General features: G+C 45.1%; 1 protein-coding gene across 1 annotated transcript in view; it reads left to right on the top strand.

The window, feature by feature from the left end:
- Positions 1–21,034, top strand: part of LOC142577843 (beta-galactosidase-like) — a 59,248-nt gene that overhangs the window by 35,741 nt on the left and 2,473 nt on the right. The window contains exons 8-12 of the mRNA XM_075687283.1: positions 4,984–5,027; positions 7,348–7,487; positions 15,223–15,330; positions 17,188–17,322; positions 17,829–18,065. Of these exons, the coding sequence (XP_075543398.1) occupies positions 4,984–5,027; positions 7,348–7,487; positions 15,223–15,330; positions 17,188–17,322; positions 17,829–18,065 (664 nt within the window). The remainder of the gene's footprint in view (positions 1–4,983; positions 5,028–7,347; positions 7,488–15,222; positions 15,331–17,187; positions 17,323–17,828; positions 18,066–21,034) is intronic.

Genomic DNA, 21,034 nt, shown 5'->3' with positions numbered 1-21,034 from the left:
TTCTCGCAAGTAGCAATGATTTGAAACTAACCGAAAACCTAAATAACCGAATTCTAAGAAAAAGACAGGAACAGGAATCAATTAAGCAAGAATGCCAAGAGCGCGAGCGAAAACGCCAAGAGCGTGAGCAAAAACGGCAGGAGGTTGAAAAGGAAATGGCAGCAGTGAAGAAACAGATACAGGATTTGCAGCAGTTAAACGCACGAGGAGAACAGCGGCTTGAAAAATCTGTAGGCTGGAAGCAGCGAAAGTGGGAAGAAGCAGATAGTAGATTTCAGTCGAAAGCCGAGAGAAGTAGTAGTACCTGTGAGAGTAGCAGCACATTCATAGGTGAACTCGAAATGCTAGCAGCTAACGAAGCCTTAGTGGCAGCAGAGGCCGTTAAAGGCCAGAGTGAGAGCGACGAGGTGCTGTGCCAACAGAGGACTGTAGAGACAGCTAGGTCAGCTGCAAACAAATTGGCACAGTTACCGCGCGTGTGCGTCGCATCTCATGGTAGCGAGGTCGTTAGCGAGGTACAGAATACTGCGGACTTGACAGACGCGAGCACCCATGTCGAGTCAGATCTGCGTGCCGAAGTGAAATGCGAGCTGGACAGTTGAGTTGCAGTAGAGGACAGATACAGTTGAGGGTAATTCTCAGGATTGCGAGCTCCGTAGCTCACGGGAAGACAACTGCATTGTTCAGGGATCGGTGCGGCTCTCCGCCAGTCTGGGTAGCCAAGAGAGGAATGATTTAGTTAAGGATCACTCAGACTGTGCGGGTAAGAGACCGATCCGGGCCGACGAAATGTGTAACGGCCAGCACGAGGCGCGAGAAGACGGCATGAAAGGAAATGCTAAGAGAAAGCGCCGTAAAACGAAGCGGGGTAAAGACCGAAAGACGGTGACTAATGTAGGGCCGCCGAAGACGGCGAGAGACCCAAAAGGGCAGGGCGCGAGAAAAAGAAAAGTGCGATCGTCGTTGACGACGTGGGCGCATAAAAAACGTTCGGGCCACCGGTAAAAAAGTGACCGAGAAGCATGTTCTGCACGGACGCGGACACAGGGCACGGGGCAGCTACGTTCTTTGTCGGTCCGTCGTTCTTTTTGAAGCTCAGCGTGTAGTACAAAGAAGCGCAAGGTGGCAAGACGAGACCAGGTGGGGAGTAGTGACGCGGTCAATCGAGTTCGTGAGGAAAGAGGGGCGCCAGGACGCAAATTGGCAGGAGACTGTAATGTCTTGGAGGAGCTGATAGTGAGCCAGCCCTTTTGTTGTCCCTGGGTAGCCAGAATAGCTTTCAAACAGTGACCACATCGAGTGCGGCTCAAAAGTATGAGTCAGTTGTAAATGCTTGCAACGGGAGGCTAAGGGAGCTTCCGTAGAAGTGAAAGGTGTTGTTTTATTTTTTGAGCATCGGATAATTTTCGCGATTTGAGACTAAGAATTTCTTTCAATATGTAAGGTATGAGCTTTGTGTTTTCGTTTGAGAAGCTCCGAGATTGGAAAGATGAGTTTTATGTAAACATGTAGTATCGCGAGGTGTTCATTAATAAGTAGATAGGCTTTTTTTTGTGTGTGTGTGAGTAACCTGAATGTCAAGGTTATCGGTGAGAGGCCTACAGTAGCGCGCGTGTGTTTTAGTTAACCTTTTATTTATAAGCGTTTTCTTATTTTCTAGGGTTAACCACGTAGGTTTTCAGTAAGTGCATCATTTGCACTGAGAAGAGCTCTTAGGTCCATTAGCGTGTGTCCTGTGCGGACGGAAGGAAGCAGAAGGTTTATGACTGGGTTGCTCGTGTGTGTCGAGGGCAGCCGTATTCTGACTTCTCTAGTACGCGTGCGTAGAGCTAGTTAGTAAAAGACACATTTGTTCAAAGGTTCCTCTGTGTTGCGTAAGTTACGCAAGTTTGGTTGTTTGTTTAAGGAACTTGTCCTGTGTGGATTAAAGGAACAAATGTGAGTAAGCGTCGCAAGTACGCGTTTGGAATAGAGGCCACAAAGCTAGCGCGATTGTATTTACGCACCTGTCGAGTTGGCCAGACGGTTCAGTGGCGGCAGTACATGAGATAAGTACGCCACTGTGATAGGATAAGAAAAGGCTGTTCGCGAAGTTAGGCTGCTTAAGTTATGTTTGGGTATTGGTGTTTGAGAGCCTTTGGTTCAATTATGCGTAAACCTTTGCTCTTGTGCAGCGCGACGGTCGGGTTTGGTCGATCTCAAGAGGAACGTGAACGCTCGCTTTGGCGGCACGAAATTTTGGGGCAAAATTTGGGATTCCCAGTTGAGTGACTTGCATTGAAATTGTGATAAGAAGCCTGGTAGGTTAACAGCTAATTCCGGGCGTTTGAACGCTGAGCGGTATTCTGTTGCCGGGTTGACTCTTCTGTGCCAGTTGTTGTGAGATGGTTGAAGGTATTCCAAGTACGCAGGAGTTGTAGAGAGCAAAGCCATCGTCTTGCTCGCCAGCCATTCTCTTCCTGCCCAGCGGTTGCCAGCACTGGCCAGGCGAGATTTTCCAGGCCGTGGAGGAGCTGTTAGGAATGGCCGTACCGGGTGACAACGTGCCAGCTATTTCAGCCCACTGCACGTGTTCCAATCCAACCGGACGGGGCGCACTTCAGAGAACTGCGAATAACCGGCAGCCACGTGGCGCGGGGTCAGCTCAGGAATGTGCTACCCGGCGTGCCACCCGGGACGGAGCAGAGTTCTACGAAGAACCTCTGACGTCGGCTCCGGACCTTTAGGCCTGTGTGTGTGTGCGGCACTGAAACCTGTGCAACACGTGTATGTGAGCCCGCCTCCTCCAAAAGGGCGGGTCATCTTCGGTGACGTCGAACGGTGACGTCGAACGATGACTGGACGAACGTTTCCGTCCGCTTGGAATCAAACGGGGGGGGGGGGGGGGGGACCAAGTGCTTAGAAGCAGCGATTGTCGGCTGCTAGTGTGTGCTCGTCGTCGGGAGCTGAGTGCTCGTTGTCATGCTAGAAATGTACTCGTGAGCTGTGTGCTCGTAAGCTGTTTGCTGTATGTTAGTCTTGCGAGCTCCATTAGGGAGTCACGCTAGACTGTCGATGTATGTCTTGTCTAAGATGTAAATAATGTAAATAAATCCTGTTCACCGAGTTCCTCTCTACGACCTTCAACTCCTTCAAATGGTGGCAGCGGCGAGGTCGTCCGACGACTCCTACATCTGGTTGACAGCGGTAGGATCGTCCGACGAATCTAATAATAGGTGTCAGTGACCGGCTAGCTTCTCCATGAAATTACGATATGAAACAACAAGTACCTACATATCGTCAGTGCCAAAAATATAGGTCTTCAAGCGCATAATTCCTTTATTAAAACGAAGCTTTCCGTGTCCCCTCACCCCCCACCTCCCCCCCTCCCCCCCACCCCCACCTGAGTTCTGGCGCGTCTGCTCGGTCAGCGTTTTGCCGGCTAACGTGGGCCAGGCCTGGGTAGGAGGAAGAGGAAAAAATAAAACGTTTATTGATAGAAGCGTAATATGACGTAAGCTATTGCGTCGTCTTCTCCTTGCTTCGAGCCTGCGTTTCCAGGAAGGGTTGGAGGGTGGGGCTCAGTCCAGAACCTCTACGGACTCTGTTTACCGGGCCTGCTTTACCACCTCGTGCAGATCACGCGAGTCCGCGCTCCGCAGCGTTGCCTTGCACTCTTCAGACGTTGGGTTCGGAATGGGGATACAATTGCAAACCTGGCTGATCCCGCACCCAGTGTAATCTGCGGTCGCGTGGATACCGTGTTTCCCGTGGGTGGGGGTTCCCTCGTCTTCCTGACTTGCCGGGCAGTTACATAATCGCTGTACTGCATGCAAAACGCGCTAAAGAAGATGAACAATTTTATAGTACCATATCGTTAACACCTTCACAAAAGTGTCGCTTCACATAGACTCCAAAATTTGCGTTGTATCTGCCTTTTTCAACATTAATGTACCAACTAGCCCGCGAACAAATTCTTTTGAAACTTGTGAGAAGGCTGCCACCTTGCTCATCCGCCGACCATAGAAGAATTTAGTGCTCGGCTTGCTGGCATGTGTAGTTGTATACAACAGTGTCAAAAATAAAAAGAAGAATGCTATTTTGCATGAAATACAATCACTCCGATTATCCGCAATCACAAATTCATTAGAAACGCATGCAAGACGGCGACGGCGTTATCACAGGTTCTACGTGTGCACGAATACGCGCTCTTTCACTTTCTTTGCATGCGCTTCAGTGTATCGAGCAATATTTAAACGCTACCCACTTGCTCCTTCACTCAAGCTATCGATTGAGCCATCTGAGTGTGATCAAAATGTTAAATATCTGCACTCGTCAGGAAGAACAGTGCAATCACGGAGCGCGATCACTGATAGAAATGCGAGTCGTCCTTCGATCTTGTTTTCAAGCAGCAGAATGGGACGGTTTTGCGCTATATTCTATTTAAACTTGACACCGCCGTGCTTATCATAGACAAAGGGTGCGGCTCCTTACGCTCAGCGGTTTACGTGGGGCCCATAGACAAAAACTTGCAGTGGTCTATATGCGTTTGCGTTTCGCATCTGGCGTACCACGCCTTTCAGTGCGATCAAGAACATTGTTGTGTAGCATGACAACCGTAGTAGGCTAAGCGGATTCCTGATATCACCCTTTTGAAAGCTAAGGGTGCGTTCTTGTTTGTTTCACATTTTTGCAAGGGAGTACAAAACACGTAATTTTTAATGGCATTTTTGGGGAATATTCCTGGTTCAACTAGTAGGAAATTGGGGAAAAAAACTCGGCTGATGTGCCTTCGAGAGCATAGACTCGCACAAAGGTCGCTCGTGCATCGGATTGCGCCACTGGCATCCTCCAATGCACTGCCACTGCGACCTAGCCGAATGCATCAGCAGCTCCGCGAGGCATATTCACTGCGAGCTCAGCGCCACGTGCATGCTATATACCTGTGTGCAAACCATGTGCACGAATTGTCACTGTGGCTCGCCGCACTGGCTCTGATTTCAGGTACATGTTTCACGGAGGAACATCTTTCGGGTTCAGCGCCGGAGGTGAGAATGTATATTATAAACCAACTATGTTGCACTAACGTGTAGTATTATGGCGTTGTAGTATGGCAGGTTGTATAAAGCAGGACGCTGGAGGTACCACTATCACGGTCGAAATTAAAGTTCTGCTGTCGTTAGACAGTGCAGCCTGCAAGCACTGCATAATTTAGATAATACTCATGGGCTCAGTATGACGTCGAAAGGGCGAGCTTACGCCAGGCAGAAGGGCTGGCTTTGCAGATTATTATAGTCAAAGTCGCTTGATAATACATAGATATTTACACGGTTAAAAATATATATAGGTTCTGATCTTTGTATTTTTGTCTCACCTGCTTGCTACGTAATGTTGTCAGCAAATGTTTTTGTAAACGTCTAGAGTATGAGTAATGCAGAAGCTCTATTCCTTATTTGACGTCGCCTACGAAAGTGCTGAAGGATTTTCAACGTATATTTTATTATTACGAGCAGTCGCATCGCCAGCTAACATGACAGAAAAAGTTTATACGTAACCTGTTTCAGGAAAATTTAATAGGCAAAAGTATCTGCAGCGCCATTATTAGTCATGTCTGCCGATATAAGTTAGTAACGGCATGACGCTAAATTGCAGGCTCTCTTCATTGACTTAAATTTCAGTGCCCAATCTATTTCTTTATTAAAATTTTTTTGAATTCTCGAAATCTTTTTAGACTCGCCTCATTATCTAGCACACAAAAGTGTGCCTGTGCCGTGGGGCACGCGGACTTCCAAATCTGCAGGGTCTAGATTCGCTGGCTTTTCAATTATGTTTATAAACGCACACGTGGCTTTTCTCTACCTTCATAGAATATTCGCTGAAACGGGGTTTGAAATATGGACACATCGGCCCAGTTAAGCAGGTTAGGAGGAGCTTGACAAATTTAAAATTTGACAGTTTTCATAAAAACTCGGTAAAGACGAACACGAAAGGAACACATACGACAGGGCTGACCCGATTGGACTGGCGCGTACGTATGTGTTCCTTTCGTCTACGTCTTTGGCGCATTTTTATGAAAACTGTCAAGACGAACCAACTCGCCCAAACCAAGGTATTGTTGGAAATGTGCGCTGAACAAGCACCCGGGCAAAAAATTCCCAATCAAAGCTCACACGCACTGACATTATTTACGCCCTCGGCCATGAAGATGTAGTACACTGCGAAAATCGTATGGTGTTATACTGGAAAATCTTCTCGAGAGTGCGAAGTTAGGCGAGTTGGTTGAGCAACATATTACTAAGGAAAGTGTGCGAGCTACCGGACTGCAGAGAGACGAAAGCGCCCATGAGCTGATTTTCAACCAGTGGTTTATTCACAGGAAAGACATACAGGTAGAAAGCACATTTTAAAGTGACATCGGAAGGCGTAATAAAGGTAGCCGACGTGATATATCTGCATATCATGAAGAATGGTATTTATGTTCTTTTCTTCTTCAGGCGTGACGTTGTCTATATCAGTTAATACTTTTGCACGTTATCATGTATGTCCGCGACAAATCGATGACAGCGACAATCCAGTGAGAGAAGGTCACAGTCAAGAAGCAAGACAATATACGCGTGATAATATGCATTTCCTATGCGAATAAACTACCAGTTGATAGTCAGCGCCTGCGTTCTCTCATTTCCCTTCTGTCTTCAGAAGAACTTCACTTTGGCCTAGTTGGTATTTACTGCATATCATATTGACCGCAAAAAAGACGGAGACAGAAGGAGAGAACTCATAAACAGCACGGGTTGAAAGTTACCGCCCGTGCTGTTCATGTGTTCTCTCCCTCTGTCCCCATCTTTTTTGCGGTCAATATGATATGCCCTTCTGTCTTGTTGGTCACAGCTTATTATTATTATTATTATTATTATTATTATTATTATTATTATTATTATTATTATTATTATTATTATTATTATTATTATTATTATTATTATTATTATTATTATTATTATTATTATTTGTTCGTTAGATTACCTGTGCGCCTGTATTAAAACCTCCCGGTTTTTTTTTTCTGGGCACATAATCTAAAGAATAGTTTGATTAATTTATTTTTGAAGACCATCACCACTTGTTCGTGTTTTTCTCCGTCATTATGTTGCGAATTCACCTTGGCTTTTGTTGATTGTAAATTGTTGCTATTCATAATTTTCGTTTTCTTTTTCGTGCTTCTTCCTGCATTTATTTGTATTTAAACATTTTTTTTTACCCATGCGCCAGCATTCAGACTATGGGGTTGTTCCTGGACACGGTAAATAAACAATTGATTGATTGATTGATTGATTGATTGATTGACATTCACTTTTCTCCCTGCGCCTTTGAAAGCGTCCATGGTCGCAGCCAAGAAAAACAAGGGCGCGCTCTTCTACCGGCCCCAAGTGACGAGCTACGACTTCGGTGGCCCCCTGACGGAAGCGGGAGACCCGACCGAGTTGTTCGTCGCCGTCCGTCGCGTCATTTCCGAGGCAAGCGGTCACGCTTCGCTTCCTTGCCGCTGTCGACCGGTGGGGTCAGCTGCATAGCCGAGACCAGGACGTCGCTGGAAATGCTTGATTACACACTTGAAGTTGTAAAGCGCCCTCCAGGAAGCGTTCTACGGCTAGAGCGTTTAAAGCGCTAAACAGAACTATAACACTCTTTATAGCGATAAAACAGCCTTTCAAACCTATTTTCGTTGATTTCGAGGTAGCAGGTTGATTACCCGGAGAGAAAATGAGAACCGAACGTTTATATATATATATATATATATATATATATATATATATATATATATATATATATATATATATATATATATATATAGATTAGATTTCCCACCGATACCTCAGCGTTTTGCATATCAGAGTAATGTATATTTTTTTTTGTATTCGGCTCAAATGCTCTCGAAAATATCTACGTCCAGCACAGCTGCCTTCTTTTGAGAATAGTATGTCGTAGGCCTTCTTTGACGGTCAGACGGCCGGATCAGACGGCGCCAAAATCAGTGACGTTACGGCGAGCGCAGAAACGTGAAGGCGGCGTCGCCACCCGTTTTTCGTTTGTGCCGCTTTTTTTTTTTTTTGCCTAATCAAACTTTCTTTCACCGTAAGGTTGGTTTTCTGATAATGTAGAAGCTTGATTTACTAATAATTCTCAACTTATTTTCTTCTTTAGTGTCCCTTTAAAGAGGGTTTAATAATAACGGAGATACAAGCAACAAAAGCGGCTCTTTTTGTTGTATAAGTTATATAGTAGTTAAATACATGTAAAAGGCGAATTCGTTTTTCTCGGCAACCACTGCACCGAATTTGACGAGGTTGGTTGCACTTAAAAGAAAAGAAAACTTAGAATCTAGCGACTGTTGGTTTCGAATTTCTGATTGAGGTCATATTTTGTTTATTAAAAATTGGTAAAAATCGCAAATTTTAAGAAAACTAAGTTTACAACTCTGTCTTTCGGCAATGAAAAATGATATCACGGTTCTGTGCATTGCATCTAACAGTACATCTAAAACGGGCAAAATTGGTATATTACACATGAATTTAAAAAAAAAATAGTAATATGGTAATACAGCTTTTGCAGAACCTTTGTACACAAAGTAGCGAATTAACGTAAGATATAAATCGACATATCGAATTTGTCCGCTTTGAATGATCTAACGGATGCTGTTTACAAAACCGCGATATCTGTTCTTGATACGGAGCTATTAATTTGTAAACTTCATGCTTTTATCTTTTTCGCACTTTCGAATTTTTGAAAATTCTTTTAACAAAATTGAGGACTTAAATAGAAATTGCGCTTCCAACAGTCACTAGAATTTACCTGCTTCTCTCGAAGCCAACAAATTTCAATAAAACTGGTCCAGGGGTTATCTCAAGAAAGCGTTTCTGCATTTTACATCTATTTGAATAGGCCGCGTCGGAGCTAAAGCCTGTTTAAACTATAGGTAGTGTATTATCTACGCATAGAATATTATAGCGGTTTTCTTTGTTGTATAACTGTATGTAGGTTATGGTTTCAGTGTTCTTTTATCACTTGATCTTTATTTAAAACAATGTGTCACTCTAAAGGAAAAGACAGTGCTGTGATATTGTGCTGTCTTTCAGCTGCTATAATTGTTGACAAAGGCCGGCAGAGGATTCATCAAGCCCTCACTTAAACGGCTTTTCCCTCCGCCTCCTGTTCGCTATACTGTGACGAAACAAATAAAGCAAGCAATCGAATGAAATGTTGCGTTCAAAGAACCTAGCTACAATATCCGCAACAGAGGTTATCTAACCTTGACTCGGCGAATGCCTTAAAGCGATGTTTGTCGACTTTAATTTGGCCCTTTTTAAAACTTCTTGGGCTATACAGACGGTACGATTCATGAACGGTGTTTGAAAACTTCTAGTGTATAATCTAAATTTCATCGGTGGGGCCTCCTGAGAGGCCCTTCAAATGTATACGTGCATATCGCACCAGCTAGCTTCGTTTCCTAAGCCAGTTACTTGAAAAATTCATTTGGGTAATCTATAACTTTTCAGTGTATAGGCTGTAGATTAGCTATAGACGGCTTGCATACTTAAGTCCTCGCACTTTTCGCCAACAAATGTCTGTATACTTTTTAGCAAACGGCTCATATGAAAGTCGATGAGCCATGATATAGATAAACGGAAATTGACACTACCTTTATCTACCCTTATCAATTACTGTGTATGGGCTTTGTAAAGCCAAAATAAGTCTTTAAGAAGAAAAGTAGATAATTTGTTAAAGTTCCTGCTACCCCAAGAAGTGAAGCTTCTATTTGGTGATGTTACGCCATCCTTCCAACATAGGTTAGCTCTCTGTCCTTTCCCATATTCTTCTCACTCACTTACGCTATTCAAAACCTTCACTATGCCATACCAACAGGCAAAAATTGCCGCGATGGTCTCTCTGAATTAATTTTTATAGTGTGTGCTTGCGTAAATTGTCAATTAACGGATATGCATGTCAATGCTTCGATAGGGCATTCTGCTGATACATCGTACGCAACTACATCGCAAAGTTTCAGCCAAGCGCGCGTCGCTTTAACACGAGTACACGTTGTATTGTTTGTCAGAGCTTCACCTTGCCAAACCTGCCGTGGTTGCTGAGTGGCTATGGTGTTGGGCTGCTGAGCACGAGGTCGCGGAATCGAATCCCGGCCACGGCGCCCGCATTTCGATGGGGGCGGAATGCCAAAACCCCCGTGTACTTAAATTTAGGGGCACGTTAAAGAACCCCAGATGGTCGAAATTTCCTGAGTCCACCACTACGGCATGCCATAATCAGAAAGTGGTTTTGGCACGTAAAATCTCATAATTTAATTAATTCACCTTGGCAAAAAAGAATAGATAGATAGTTATAATCTATTCTGCATTTTCTTTTTAGTTGTTCCCGAATAAAAGCCTACCGGAGATTCCGATACAAAAGCGCAAGATGAAATTCGGGCCTATCAAGATGATGCACGTAAGCAGCTGAAGATAGTCGGAGAGAGCATGCTTTCACGGCTGTGGCAAGTCCTGTTACTCGATTTTTAAGGAGTGGGGCGGAGGGTCGAAACAGCTTATAAAGAAGTCACTTAAAAGAAAAGAAATCGTAAAGATCAATTTAGTAACTTTTTGGCACATAGACATTAAATTTTCTTTTCGTTCATAATTATGACGGGTGCAAAGGGAAAGGAAAGTGCCTTTGACGATTTGTGTGCCCCATACACATCGTATCTCTTCGACGAAAAGAAAAAACAACAACTACGCGGCAAGCTGCGTTACCCCGTTCCGCAAGAATCTTTCAAATGCTAATGAAGACATTTTAGTTTATTATTTTCACATTGTTGCCCTAATTGGGGGGGGGGGGGTGGAGTGCGTCCACGAAGAAGCATAAATTATCCGTGCAAGCTGCATTTTACTAGATTGCATAGCGTCGCAAGTAAAATTAACGGAAATGTAACTTTGAAGGCACTGCATACAGGGTCTTAAGATCTAAGTTAACTTTAGCCTAGATTTTAGAATAAGCCGAAGCACTCTTATATGAGGATGCGACTGAATTAATGTTGCTGGCTAATGTATAGAACAAGCAACACTATTTTTAACATTGTGTTTCATTGAATCATTAGTCCAAATTAATTTAGCAACTTCGGAAGCGTTAACAATAATGAAATACTTCCAATAAGAAAGTTGTCAAAATTTTCAGGAAACGTAATTCAGCAGATTTTAACGCGACAGCGTTAAGGAGCTCGTGTCGCAGAAAAGCCGGTGTCGTCGGCGTCGGTGTCGGTGTCGGCGTCGGCGTCCGCGGCGTTGGCCGTGAGCGATAAATCACGGCAGGCACTTCATAAATAAAAAGCAACTTCCAAGATGGGCTGGGTGGGAATCGAACCAGGGTCTCCGGAGTGTGAGACGGAGACGTTACCACTGAGCCACGAGTTCGATGCTTCAAAGCGGTACAAAAGCGCCTCTAGTGAACGCGGTGTTGCCTTAGAAACGAGCTGTTTCTAAGGCTCAGGCGTGCGTCGCTTGCTCAGGCGCACATTTCGTTGTCGCGCCGAACGCTGCGTTGCTCGACGCTCACCGCGTCCGATGCGGGGCGCGTAGTCGCTGCGCCGTAGCCCATTGTCTTACACCCCTTGGCGGGTCGACGGGAACGCTGTCGCGTTCCACTCTTGAAGGCGAAGCTTAAGCGTCCTCCAATTTTTAACTTTTTGTTATGCAACAATTTTTTCCGCGTCCTAAGAAGGTCTCCGAAATATGAAAAAAAAATTAATAGATTACGCACCGCGATTACACTGCTCTCAGACGTGCCACGAACAGCTAGCTCCTGGTGTGCTGCCGCCTAAAAATTTGGAGGGCAGCGACGAAAGTGCTGGCTGCGCAGTTTACGACGGTGATGTGCTTGCGTCTCTCGAGGAGCACGGAGCCGCAGCGTACTAGCGGCCCGCCGCTGGGTGACGTCAGCAGAACGTAGCTGCGAGGGGCGTGGTATCACGCTCGTTGCAACCTCCAAATTTCGGTCTCGCGCGCTCTGATAGCCGAAATTCGTCGTGGCACAGTTCCCGCGGGTAATCTCCTCCCACACTGCTCTCGCCATTCAAATATTATTAATAAAGATGTTTTACTCTCTCTCACTTTTCCCAGACACAAAATTTGATGTCGCTTCTATGGAGAGTTTGCTTCCATTTCCCCATTACGATGAGCCTGTTGAGTATGAAAGTTGAAAATTTAATGAATATGTTTTGTTAATCAGCGCCTATTGCCACGTTTCACCCGTCACCCCGTGGTCGCCACCACTTACGGAATGTCTCCGAAGAAACCCCAGTTTTTTTTTTAACGGCCATTATTATATATTACTCATTGTCTTCGTAGAGACACTCTGTATATTTGTTCATTTTTGTATAGTCTCGCCCAACTATTCGTTCTCTCGCCAAAGATGTTCGGCTTCGCGGGACTTCGGTACCTCTCTCGTGGTCGCTCAGTGTCATCGCAATATCCTCTGACCTTCGAACAAGTCGGCCACGTAAGTATATTAGTGCTGTTCTCTGTAAACTGCAGTGTTTTGCCACTTTACAGAGGGGATTTCTTGGCCATGACGACGGCAAGCCTGACCCGTCGCGGTTGCTTAGTGGGTACGGTGTTGGGCTGCTGAGCACGAGGTCGCGGGATTGAATCCCGGCCACAGCGGCCGCATTTCGCTGGGGGCGAAAACATCCGTGTACTTAGATTTAGGTGCACGTTAAAGAACCCCAGGTGGTCGAAATTTCTGAAGTCCTCCACTACGGCGTGCCTCATAATCAGAAAGTGGTTTTGGCACGTTAAAGCCACTAATTATTATTATTCTTTTTTGACGGCAAGCCTCCTTGTCTAAATGTCGGCTTCAACGACGTTCCCTGTCCGACCACCAAACTAAGTCACTTCGTGGCTCTCCCCCTTCCCGTGAATTTGTGTCTTGTTAGTGTTCCGCGCAGGCAAGACCCCCCCCCCCCCCCATAACTAAGCGCCATCTATTGAAGTTATTGTTTATTTTCAGTAATCTGCATTTTGATGCAACATAGTTAACTGTTTCTGTTTTTGTTTTCTGTATTGCCACATTTCTGTGGTAATACATTGGTTTTTATGCATTCCACTTCCTTCTGTAATGCCCACGTGCCCTGAAGGTATTTACATAAATAAATAAATAAATAAATAAATAAATAAATAAATAAATAAATAAATAAATAAATAAATAAAATTGTCTTTTTGCTTCATTATTTCCTTGAGTAACGGCTCGGCGCGACGCTGGCATATCCTCGGACCCATATACTCGCGATATAGGCTAGATAAGGTGGTAAATAATATCACGCGAAACAGTGACCATGATCAAACCCTGCAATAACTGTTAAACCCATAAGGAATATGAATGTAAACCATTACCTCGCCTGGTTTTTCCATAATTTTACAACACTTTTCATGCAAAGTTAGCAACTGAAAGTAATAGTCACAAGGAGTTGAGAAATCAAGCGATCTACTAATAAGGGAGAGAGCCGAAGCAACAGCCAAACAGGAACGAAAAACGAAAGTTAACAAGTTTAACCTATGCTTGTGAAACTATTTATGAATGAACATCTTTTTATTTAAAAAAGAAGTAAGGAAAACACCGCCAGAAGTGGAGACGGATTCCATGTGTCTTTAATGACGCTTCTACCGTTATCAGTCTAACCGCCTGACGTCTATAGCGCCTTGTCGGCTATGCTTATGTGGCTGTTTTGCTAACCCTCCGCGGTAGGCACAGCACGTCTAGAATCGCAGCGTCCTGCGCTCTACGCCGTTGTATACGGGACTGGCAGCCACGCATCGTTGCGCAACTTTTCCAAATAACGTACGAGTCGGTTTTGGCACTTCGTAGAGCAATAAACGAGGGATCCAAAACAACCGTGATTGTGCCGCAAATATATATTTCTCTGCATTTCTCCGGAGCTAATTAAAAAGAAACGCTACTAGAAATCTTTATTTTACACTTTCGCTTGTTTACTTGTTTTTGGCAGTGTTCTTCCTGCGTTTCCTTCCTGCGCGAGTCCATTTGATGTGGTTCCTTGTCTGTCAAGGAAAGGAGAAGTCTATCTCACAGGCGTATATACCTGTGAAATACACCCTATTTCATTTCTCTGTTGCGGGTTCGCGTGTTTTTATGGCGAATGGTGGGCATTATTCACATTTACACTAGTAAAGGTAGCCCCGCCCACCTCCCCTCACTCATTTGCACAGACAAGTTACCTTGGGTTTTTGACCGATTGGAGAAATTAATCGAGGACGCAGCAAAACGTGATAATAAAGCATCCCAAGCTTTGTCCGATTCGAGCCAGCGAGGCTCGTGTTCGCGTCATCACAAATGCAGATCCATGAGCGCGACACGACGCGGACATACTTCCGCTAGAGTTTGCATTCTATTAAAGGTTTAGCGTTCCAGAGCAACACTGGGGCTATGGTAAACACCGTAGCGAAAGGCTCCAGATTGGTCTCGACCCCCAGTGTTTATTTCACCTGCAGCTTAATCTAAAGAAACGATTATTTATTTATTTATTTATTTATTTATTTATTTATTTATTTATTTATTTATTTATTTTGCATTTCGCCTCCATAAGAATGTGATCTCTCTGTGATTCGAACTTGCGACCTCGAGCACAGCAACAGAGCAACATAGCCACTGTATCACTGCGGAATATCTAGATTATGTGGCATTATCTAAAACAGCACCTGTGCATCTGGAATAGCTCATATGACTGTTTAAGGCGGCAATTTTTCAAGTAAAGGAAAGCCTCACCCATTAAAGTATACAATGGACATTTCTGCATGGATGTTCAAGCAGGAGTTTGTTGGCACATCGCCCTTTTTTTTCGCGCACACTTTGACAATTTCTGTAGAATTACGCAGCTAAACCTTGCGTATGCGTTTGCAAGAAATCTCAGACCGCGTATATCAACATCGCCGCAGGCGTGATGTGCAACGAATTGTGTAGAGACTGTTTCTTGCACGGCATTCGTTGCCTCAGTTATTAGATGTTCGTGGAAAACGGTGTTTCAGCGCCTGTCTCTAATTCGTGGATGATAAATGCGCTTCTCATTCGTGTTCAAAAATGTCCACCAACGTATATGCACGGTATAAGCTGTTGTCCGTAACTTCGCTATATTTGTTCGAGCTGACTAGAAAGACCGGTGCTGTTCATTTCTACTGTCGCGCACTTTTACAGGCTCATGGTTTGATGTTCTACGATGTGACTATCACTTATCAGCCGCATGTTCCTGCCCTGCTCAGTGTGGAAGGAATTCGAGACGGAGGGCACGTCTACCTTAATGATGTAAGTACGGTATATTAGTAATGATACAGCCGTATTAGAAACGTGCACCAAAAGCACTACACTAAGATCCGTGCGCTGAATCATGACATGTATTTTTGTTATGTTTACCAGAACATTAAGGAATGGCAGGCGACATATAAAGGGTGCAGCTTTTGCGAGGCGGCACATTATTTTTCTTTTTTTACGCCTTTGATGCATACAGCATATATTCAAGCAGCTCGGATACATTATGGTTATTTATTTTGTGGCGAAGGCGAATTTTTCTCGTTGTGTATACTTCAAGAGTGTAATGTGAAAATCTAGTTGCACCCAGTTTTTCCTCGAATAGATATAGGCTCCGTGGCTCTGCATAACGTTCTCCCAATTCTGAATGCCCGATAGGCATATCAATGACACGGTTACTCAGCGACTGAAGAGGGCAATGTTCTTAAGCAAGACTTTGGAGGCGGGCTAGTTGCTATTCCACGACGAAAAAAAAACCCTTTAAACTCAAGGGAGACAATGTTTCTATTGAGTTTGGAGGTCTTCTTAGTACATGAAATGGAAACATAGTAGCTAGGAAACGCTTCTTGTGGAAACCTTTTGTAGCATGTTTGCGAAAGAGAAGTTCATTTTACGTCTCCTTGACTGTTGCTCGCAGGCACAGAAGGTAGACACTCAAGCCATCCTGTAGAGCTTTTGGGCAGGTGCTCGCGCCCGCTTTCAATAGTTGAGCGCGGGCATCGGCGGCATCCAGGCAGTTCTAGTTCGCACAGACACGAGAAACTGCATTGGTGGCGAGCCTGAAGACAGTTGAACACGGCTAGACCAGACCGCCTCGGCTAGAGAGGTGGTTGGTCCGAAACTCGCCGGCGGACGCCCGCCGGTTTTGTGAAACGGGTGTGCAGGCGTCCCTCAGCCTGGCACTTGGTTGTTACAAGGGTGCCTGAAGAGGCCGTGCGAGTCCCGCAGCGTCTGTCGGGGTGACTGAGTATCGAAGCACATCGCCGAAAGGCGCACGTGTACGCGTGTGTTGTTCGTTAGTTCGGTCTCGCACACATGTTGGCTGGCCAAGAGGTGCCACTCGCGTATACGTGTTTATGCATCCTATGTCGCGAACGGCCAACATGAAATCGCACAAGAACAAGTCTGGTTTCACACTTCAAACACGTCATCGTAATCAACCGTGTCGTGTTCTTTCCTTCTCGCGATTCAATTGACGGCTTAGCATGGCTATAGTATATGTACAAGTGATAATATAGGCGGCCGAGATTCGGTCATCGCTGCATTAGTTAGCACCATCGTTGTGTCTCACAACTTCCCATCGCAAAAAGAAAAAGAAAATAGGAAATGATACAGAAATGCCTGGAAATTTGGGGTGACTATGTCATTGCTGGCACCCGTAGCTAAGGCAAGGCACCAGCAGAGCCAAATACAGTATACAGTCGCTCACTGCGCTGACTGCAGTGTGAGCTGTGCGCTTTGCGATTGATCACGTGGCGTCATCAAATATCGCCACCAGTGTCACTGCTCGTGTCTATACCTTTCGGTAATGCGTGGTTTGTGTAAAACAGTACGGTTAGCTTATTCTAAAGCTTTCTATGAATATATGTCTCCACCTCGCGTTGTATCGGTGGTATTTTCCGACATAGAAGAGGAAAAGTGACACTTGGCTTGTTTGCTGATTATTTGTTTTAACAACTGACGACCATGTAGCTAAATTTTGGGATGCATCAAAGCACCGCAATGCTGTGTACTCTAGCTCTGAGCTTTCTGCTATATTTTACGCTTTGTTTTACAGCCACGTTATTTCTGCTAAGAGTGGTAGAACAATCTTTGCGTTTAAATTTCTTTCGCCTTTATATTTTTTTTCTGTAGGTTTTTGTGGATTCCGTATCTCGTGCGGAGAACAATAACGCCCTGCTGATTAAAGCGAAACTACACCAAGTACTGACAGTTCTCGTTCATAACGAGGGCAGGATCTCATCGGGGAAAGGCCTAAGCGAAAGTAAGGTGCGTGTATTCTGTATTCCCAATTTTGTTCCTTTATTACTTCGACCCAGTAAACACTCGGTGGTAATTTTGTTCAGTGTCATTTCCGAAACCTATGGTAAATTCCGCAAGAACACGAGAAGTATAATGGAGACACGTAAACACAGATCACATTACGACACATGAAATCAAGTCTCAAATGACACTTAACCGACCAAAGAAATTTTGTTCAGGAAATTCGATGAACAGAAGCGTACGAACCTTCTCTACCGTAAGAGACGACAAAAGTAAACACAAAATGAGAGAGAGAGAGAGAGAGAGAGAGAGAGAGAGAGAGAGAGAGAGAGAGAGAGAGAGAGAGAGAGAGAGAGAGAGAGAGAGAAAGATATTAGTTTGCCGATGGCTTGAGACCCACTTCGCGTGGCAAACATAGGAGCATGAATTTAACCAACAGCAAGTATTTGAGAGTTGAACAGTAAGGTAAGGCCTGTGCTGCTCACTAAAGTGCCGTTGCTCAATTTCGGCAGGGGATTGTCTCGAACGTGACGTTGGACAGACGCCTGCTGACCAAATGGACCATGCGGCCAGTTCCGCTCACGAACGCCATGTGGCTCACGAATTACGCCCAGATGCGCTATGTTCGAAAGCGGACCTCTCTGAGAGCCGCCAGATCACCTTTCGAGTTGCGCGTTTTTGCTGCCAAGTTCGAGCTGCCCGCCTCCATTGTCTACGACACGTTTTTGAGGCCTGACCAGAAGACGAAGGTAATCGCTGTAAGGACGCCATGCAACCATATATCGGATGTGCCCACAACATAGTTCAATTTACCGCGGAGAGCTCATTATGCTACCTACCCGGTTTCTTTAGAACCGCATTATGTGCGCGCCCTGCAGAACCAACTCAGTTCGTGTGAGTATGTGTGTGTGGGTGTATGTATACGTCTACGCGCAAGTCACTTAAAGCTCAACTCCGCGCTGGTTCCACGCTCGACAAACCAATGCGAACACCGAATCATCATTAGAATTCTAGGCTTCCGAATCGCCACATCCATGGATAGAGAGATGAAACGTCGCGCATTACGTCCAGTGATGTACAGTCGCGCAAATACATCGATTACATATTGTTTCAGTATATCGACAGCCTCCCGGAGTGAATGTTCCTTCGTTTCGTGCCCTAACTGCGTTTGGTATCACGGGCTCCTTAGCAATGTACCGCGCAGCACAGAATCGTATCTAACGGCGCTCACTTGGATGTCTTTGAGGAGATAGTTGGTGCACTTCGCTTAGAATGATTGGCTTCGTGAATTAAGATAAAGCCTTACCTCGAAGCCAACTCCTATATTTATGTATTCAAATGCATATATGCTACTCAGAAATGCTGAAATACACAGTTTACAAGTTTTTCACTCAGCACCAATAGCAGATATCGCAGTTCTGCGAACACCATCTATTAGGGCATTTGAAACAATAAGATTTAAGATACGACTTAAAAGCTTAAGGGTGACATTGTTGCAATGCCTAAGATCGCTATCATGCCTTGTACCCACAAATCAGTGGTACATTTAGCAGAATGCGATGTGGGGCCAGTTGGTTCATGCTTAAAATGTGGGTTCTGACGCAGCTAAACTAAGTGGAAAGAAGAATGTACAGAGAGAGAACCACTTGCAACTGAACCTATCGCATGACCCATATTCATACAAACAGGATTGACACGTGCACAACCATCCCGTGCACTACATGTGTGAAAAAATAATACAACGTTACCGCTGTGCTTTCTTCGTGCTATCTCGGCTCTTTCTGTCCTTTCTTCTTTACACATACTTTTGCTGCGCCAGAACCCGCATTTCCATAGTGCATCACTGAGTGGAGCGCGATACATCCATTTCGCACGCTTTACATGATGGGTCAATGGGTGCAGTTTACTGAATTGTCATATCAATTTTTATTGCTGAGTTACAGAGTTGTAAATTTATACTAGTGTTTTTCCGAAGTTTTGCAATCTTTGCATTTTTTAAAAGTATATACATCCAAATTAAAGATGCACTTCCTACAGCCTGTAGATGATAACTTTTTCTTTCCCTTTCAACAGCAATGTTGTGGCTAGGGTGGTGTTCAGGACATGGAATCCACCAAGCCCATTAACAATTACGTCAAGTTGCAGAAAATGAAGGAAAGAGCGTTTATCAGCTTAGTTACACGGCTCCAGTGCGGAAGCCCACTCCATGCAGGAGCAACTTAAACGTCTCAGTTCACATCAGGACCCTCTGTCCTCACTCTCGAAATGTATCTGCTTTTAATCCCGTCGTATTCCCTAAGCGAGTCGACTAGGAAATCTGACGGCTGTCCAGCAACAAATCACCATCGCCAACTTCGTTGCGATATCACGCCCAGGCTATCCATAACCCGCAGTAACTCCGCCTCGAAGAAACTGGTTTGGAATTTGTGGCAAAAGGAGTCATCCGGTGACACCTTGTTCGTTCGTCGTTGCCCACCCCGCTCTTTGCTCAGTCTGGTGGGTGAAGCACGGGCTGAGGACCTTTCGTGGAATCCTCCAACAGCCGGTTTACACGCCGTCTCGACGGCTGGATAAGTGCCTAGGGATGGGTGGTGATTTGACTCGCCTAATTGACTGCGCCTATCCATTCGTTGTCGTGGTTCCCTCTCGTTCATCCTTTTCTCCGGTTTCCAAGTAATGTTGGGATGAGCACTTTTAGTCCTTGTGCACGCCGCGCTGACGTCTACTTAGGACGGGCCGTGGTTTGACACGTGGCAAGCGTTCAATTAACACCCTTGGTGGTGTTGTGACATAACCGCAACAAACCTCATCCGATTCCCCGCCCTAATACATTCAGAGAAAAACGATGTCTCAATTGACATGCATTTAGAGATACATGTGACCTGAGAACTTGCTTATCCTATGTGTAGATAGGAGCCCCTTCTGACCTGATAATCTTCGTTTTATCGCTCAAGGACACATGGAGAAGACGAGCGTGGCCAAGGTCGGCGCTCGTCGCTCAATCACATCAACTAATGACCCCGGGAGAAGCGCCGTGGTTGACCGATCTGCGCTGATAATTTACAGGCTCGAGCCTCCTGCGCTGCGCACAGCTGAGCATACCAGAATCTGGTGGCTCTCGGGGCTGCACGGAGGGGTAACGATGTTTACCAATAGTTCGTGCGGCGAGCCTGCCTGCTTTTATCGACACTTGACGGCTACTTAGCGGTTAACAACGCGTTAATATGGGACGCGTTATCTCCGGTTACCCTGCGGAGGTCCCCGTGAGGTGGGAAACGTCCTACGTCACACAGATCGGGCGCTGCCGGAATTGACGATATAAAGAAAGATGAAATGGCGCACTTGGCCGGCGTGCTCTGCAAAAGCTTATTCTGCGAGCCTCCTTTTAACGACATCATTATTATCCGACGGATGTGTTAGGCTAGTTTGTTCTTGCTTAAGGACATTATAGTAATGCATGCTAGGGGCCCCCAAAAGTTGCACTTCCAGCAGTTATTAGAAATCGACTTTCTTCTCGTAAACGCAATAATTTCTTCAAGACGGGCACACAAGTATCACCATAAAGATGCTGTCCCTCTCGTTTCGCAATTATTTCAGTAAAGTAAGTAAGCCCAATTTTTATTTTGTGAGCGAATGATGAAAAGGCTTTAGCTAGACAAGTCATGTACACCGCTTTCGCCTCAACTGTCTTCAGTCTATTGTGCTCAGTTTCGTTTTT

The sequence above is a fragment of the Dermacentor variabilis genome, chromosome 4, assembly GCF_050947875.1.
Source record: "Dermacentor variabilis isolate Ectoservices chromosome 4, ASM5094787v1, whole genome shotgun sequence".
NCBI classification, from domain to species: Eukaryota; Metazoa; Arthropoda; class Arachnida; order Ixodida; family Ixodidae; genus Dermacentor; species Dermacentor variabilis.
This window is presented reverse-complemented; position numbering and strand designations above follow the sequence as displayed.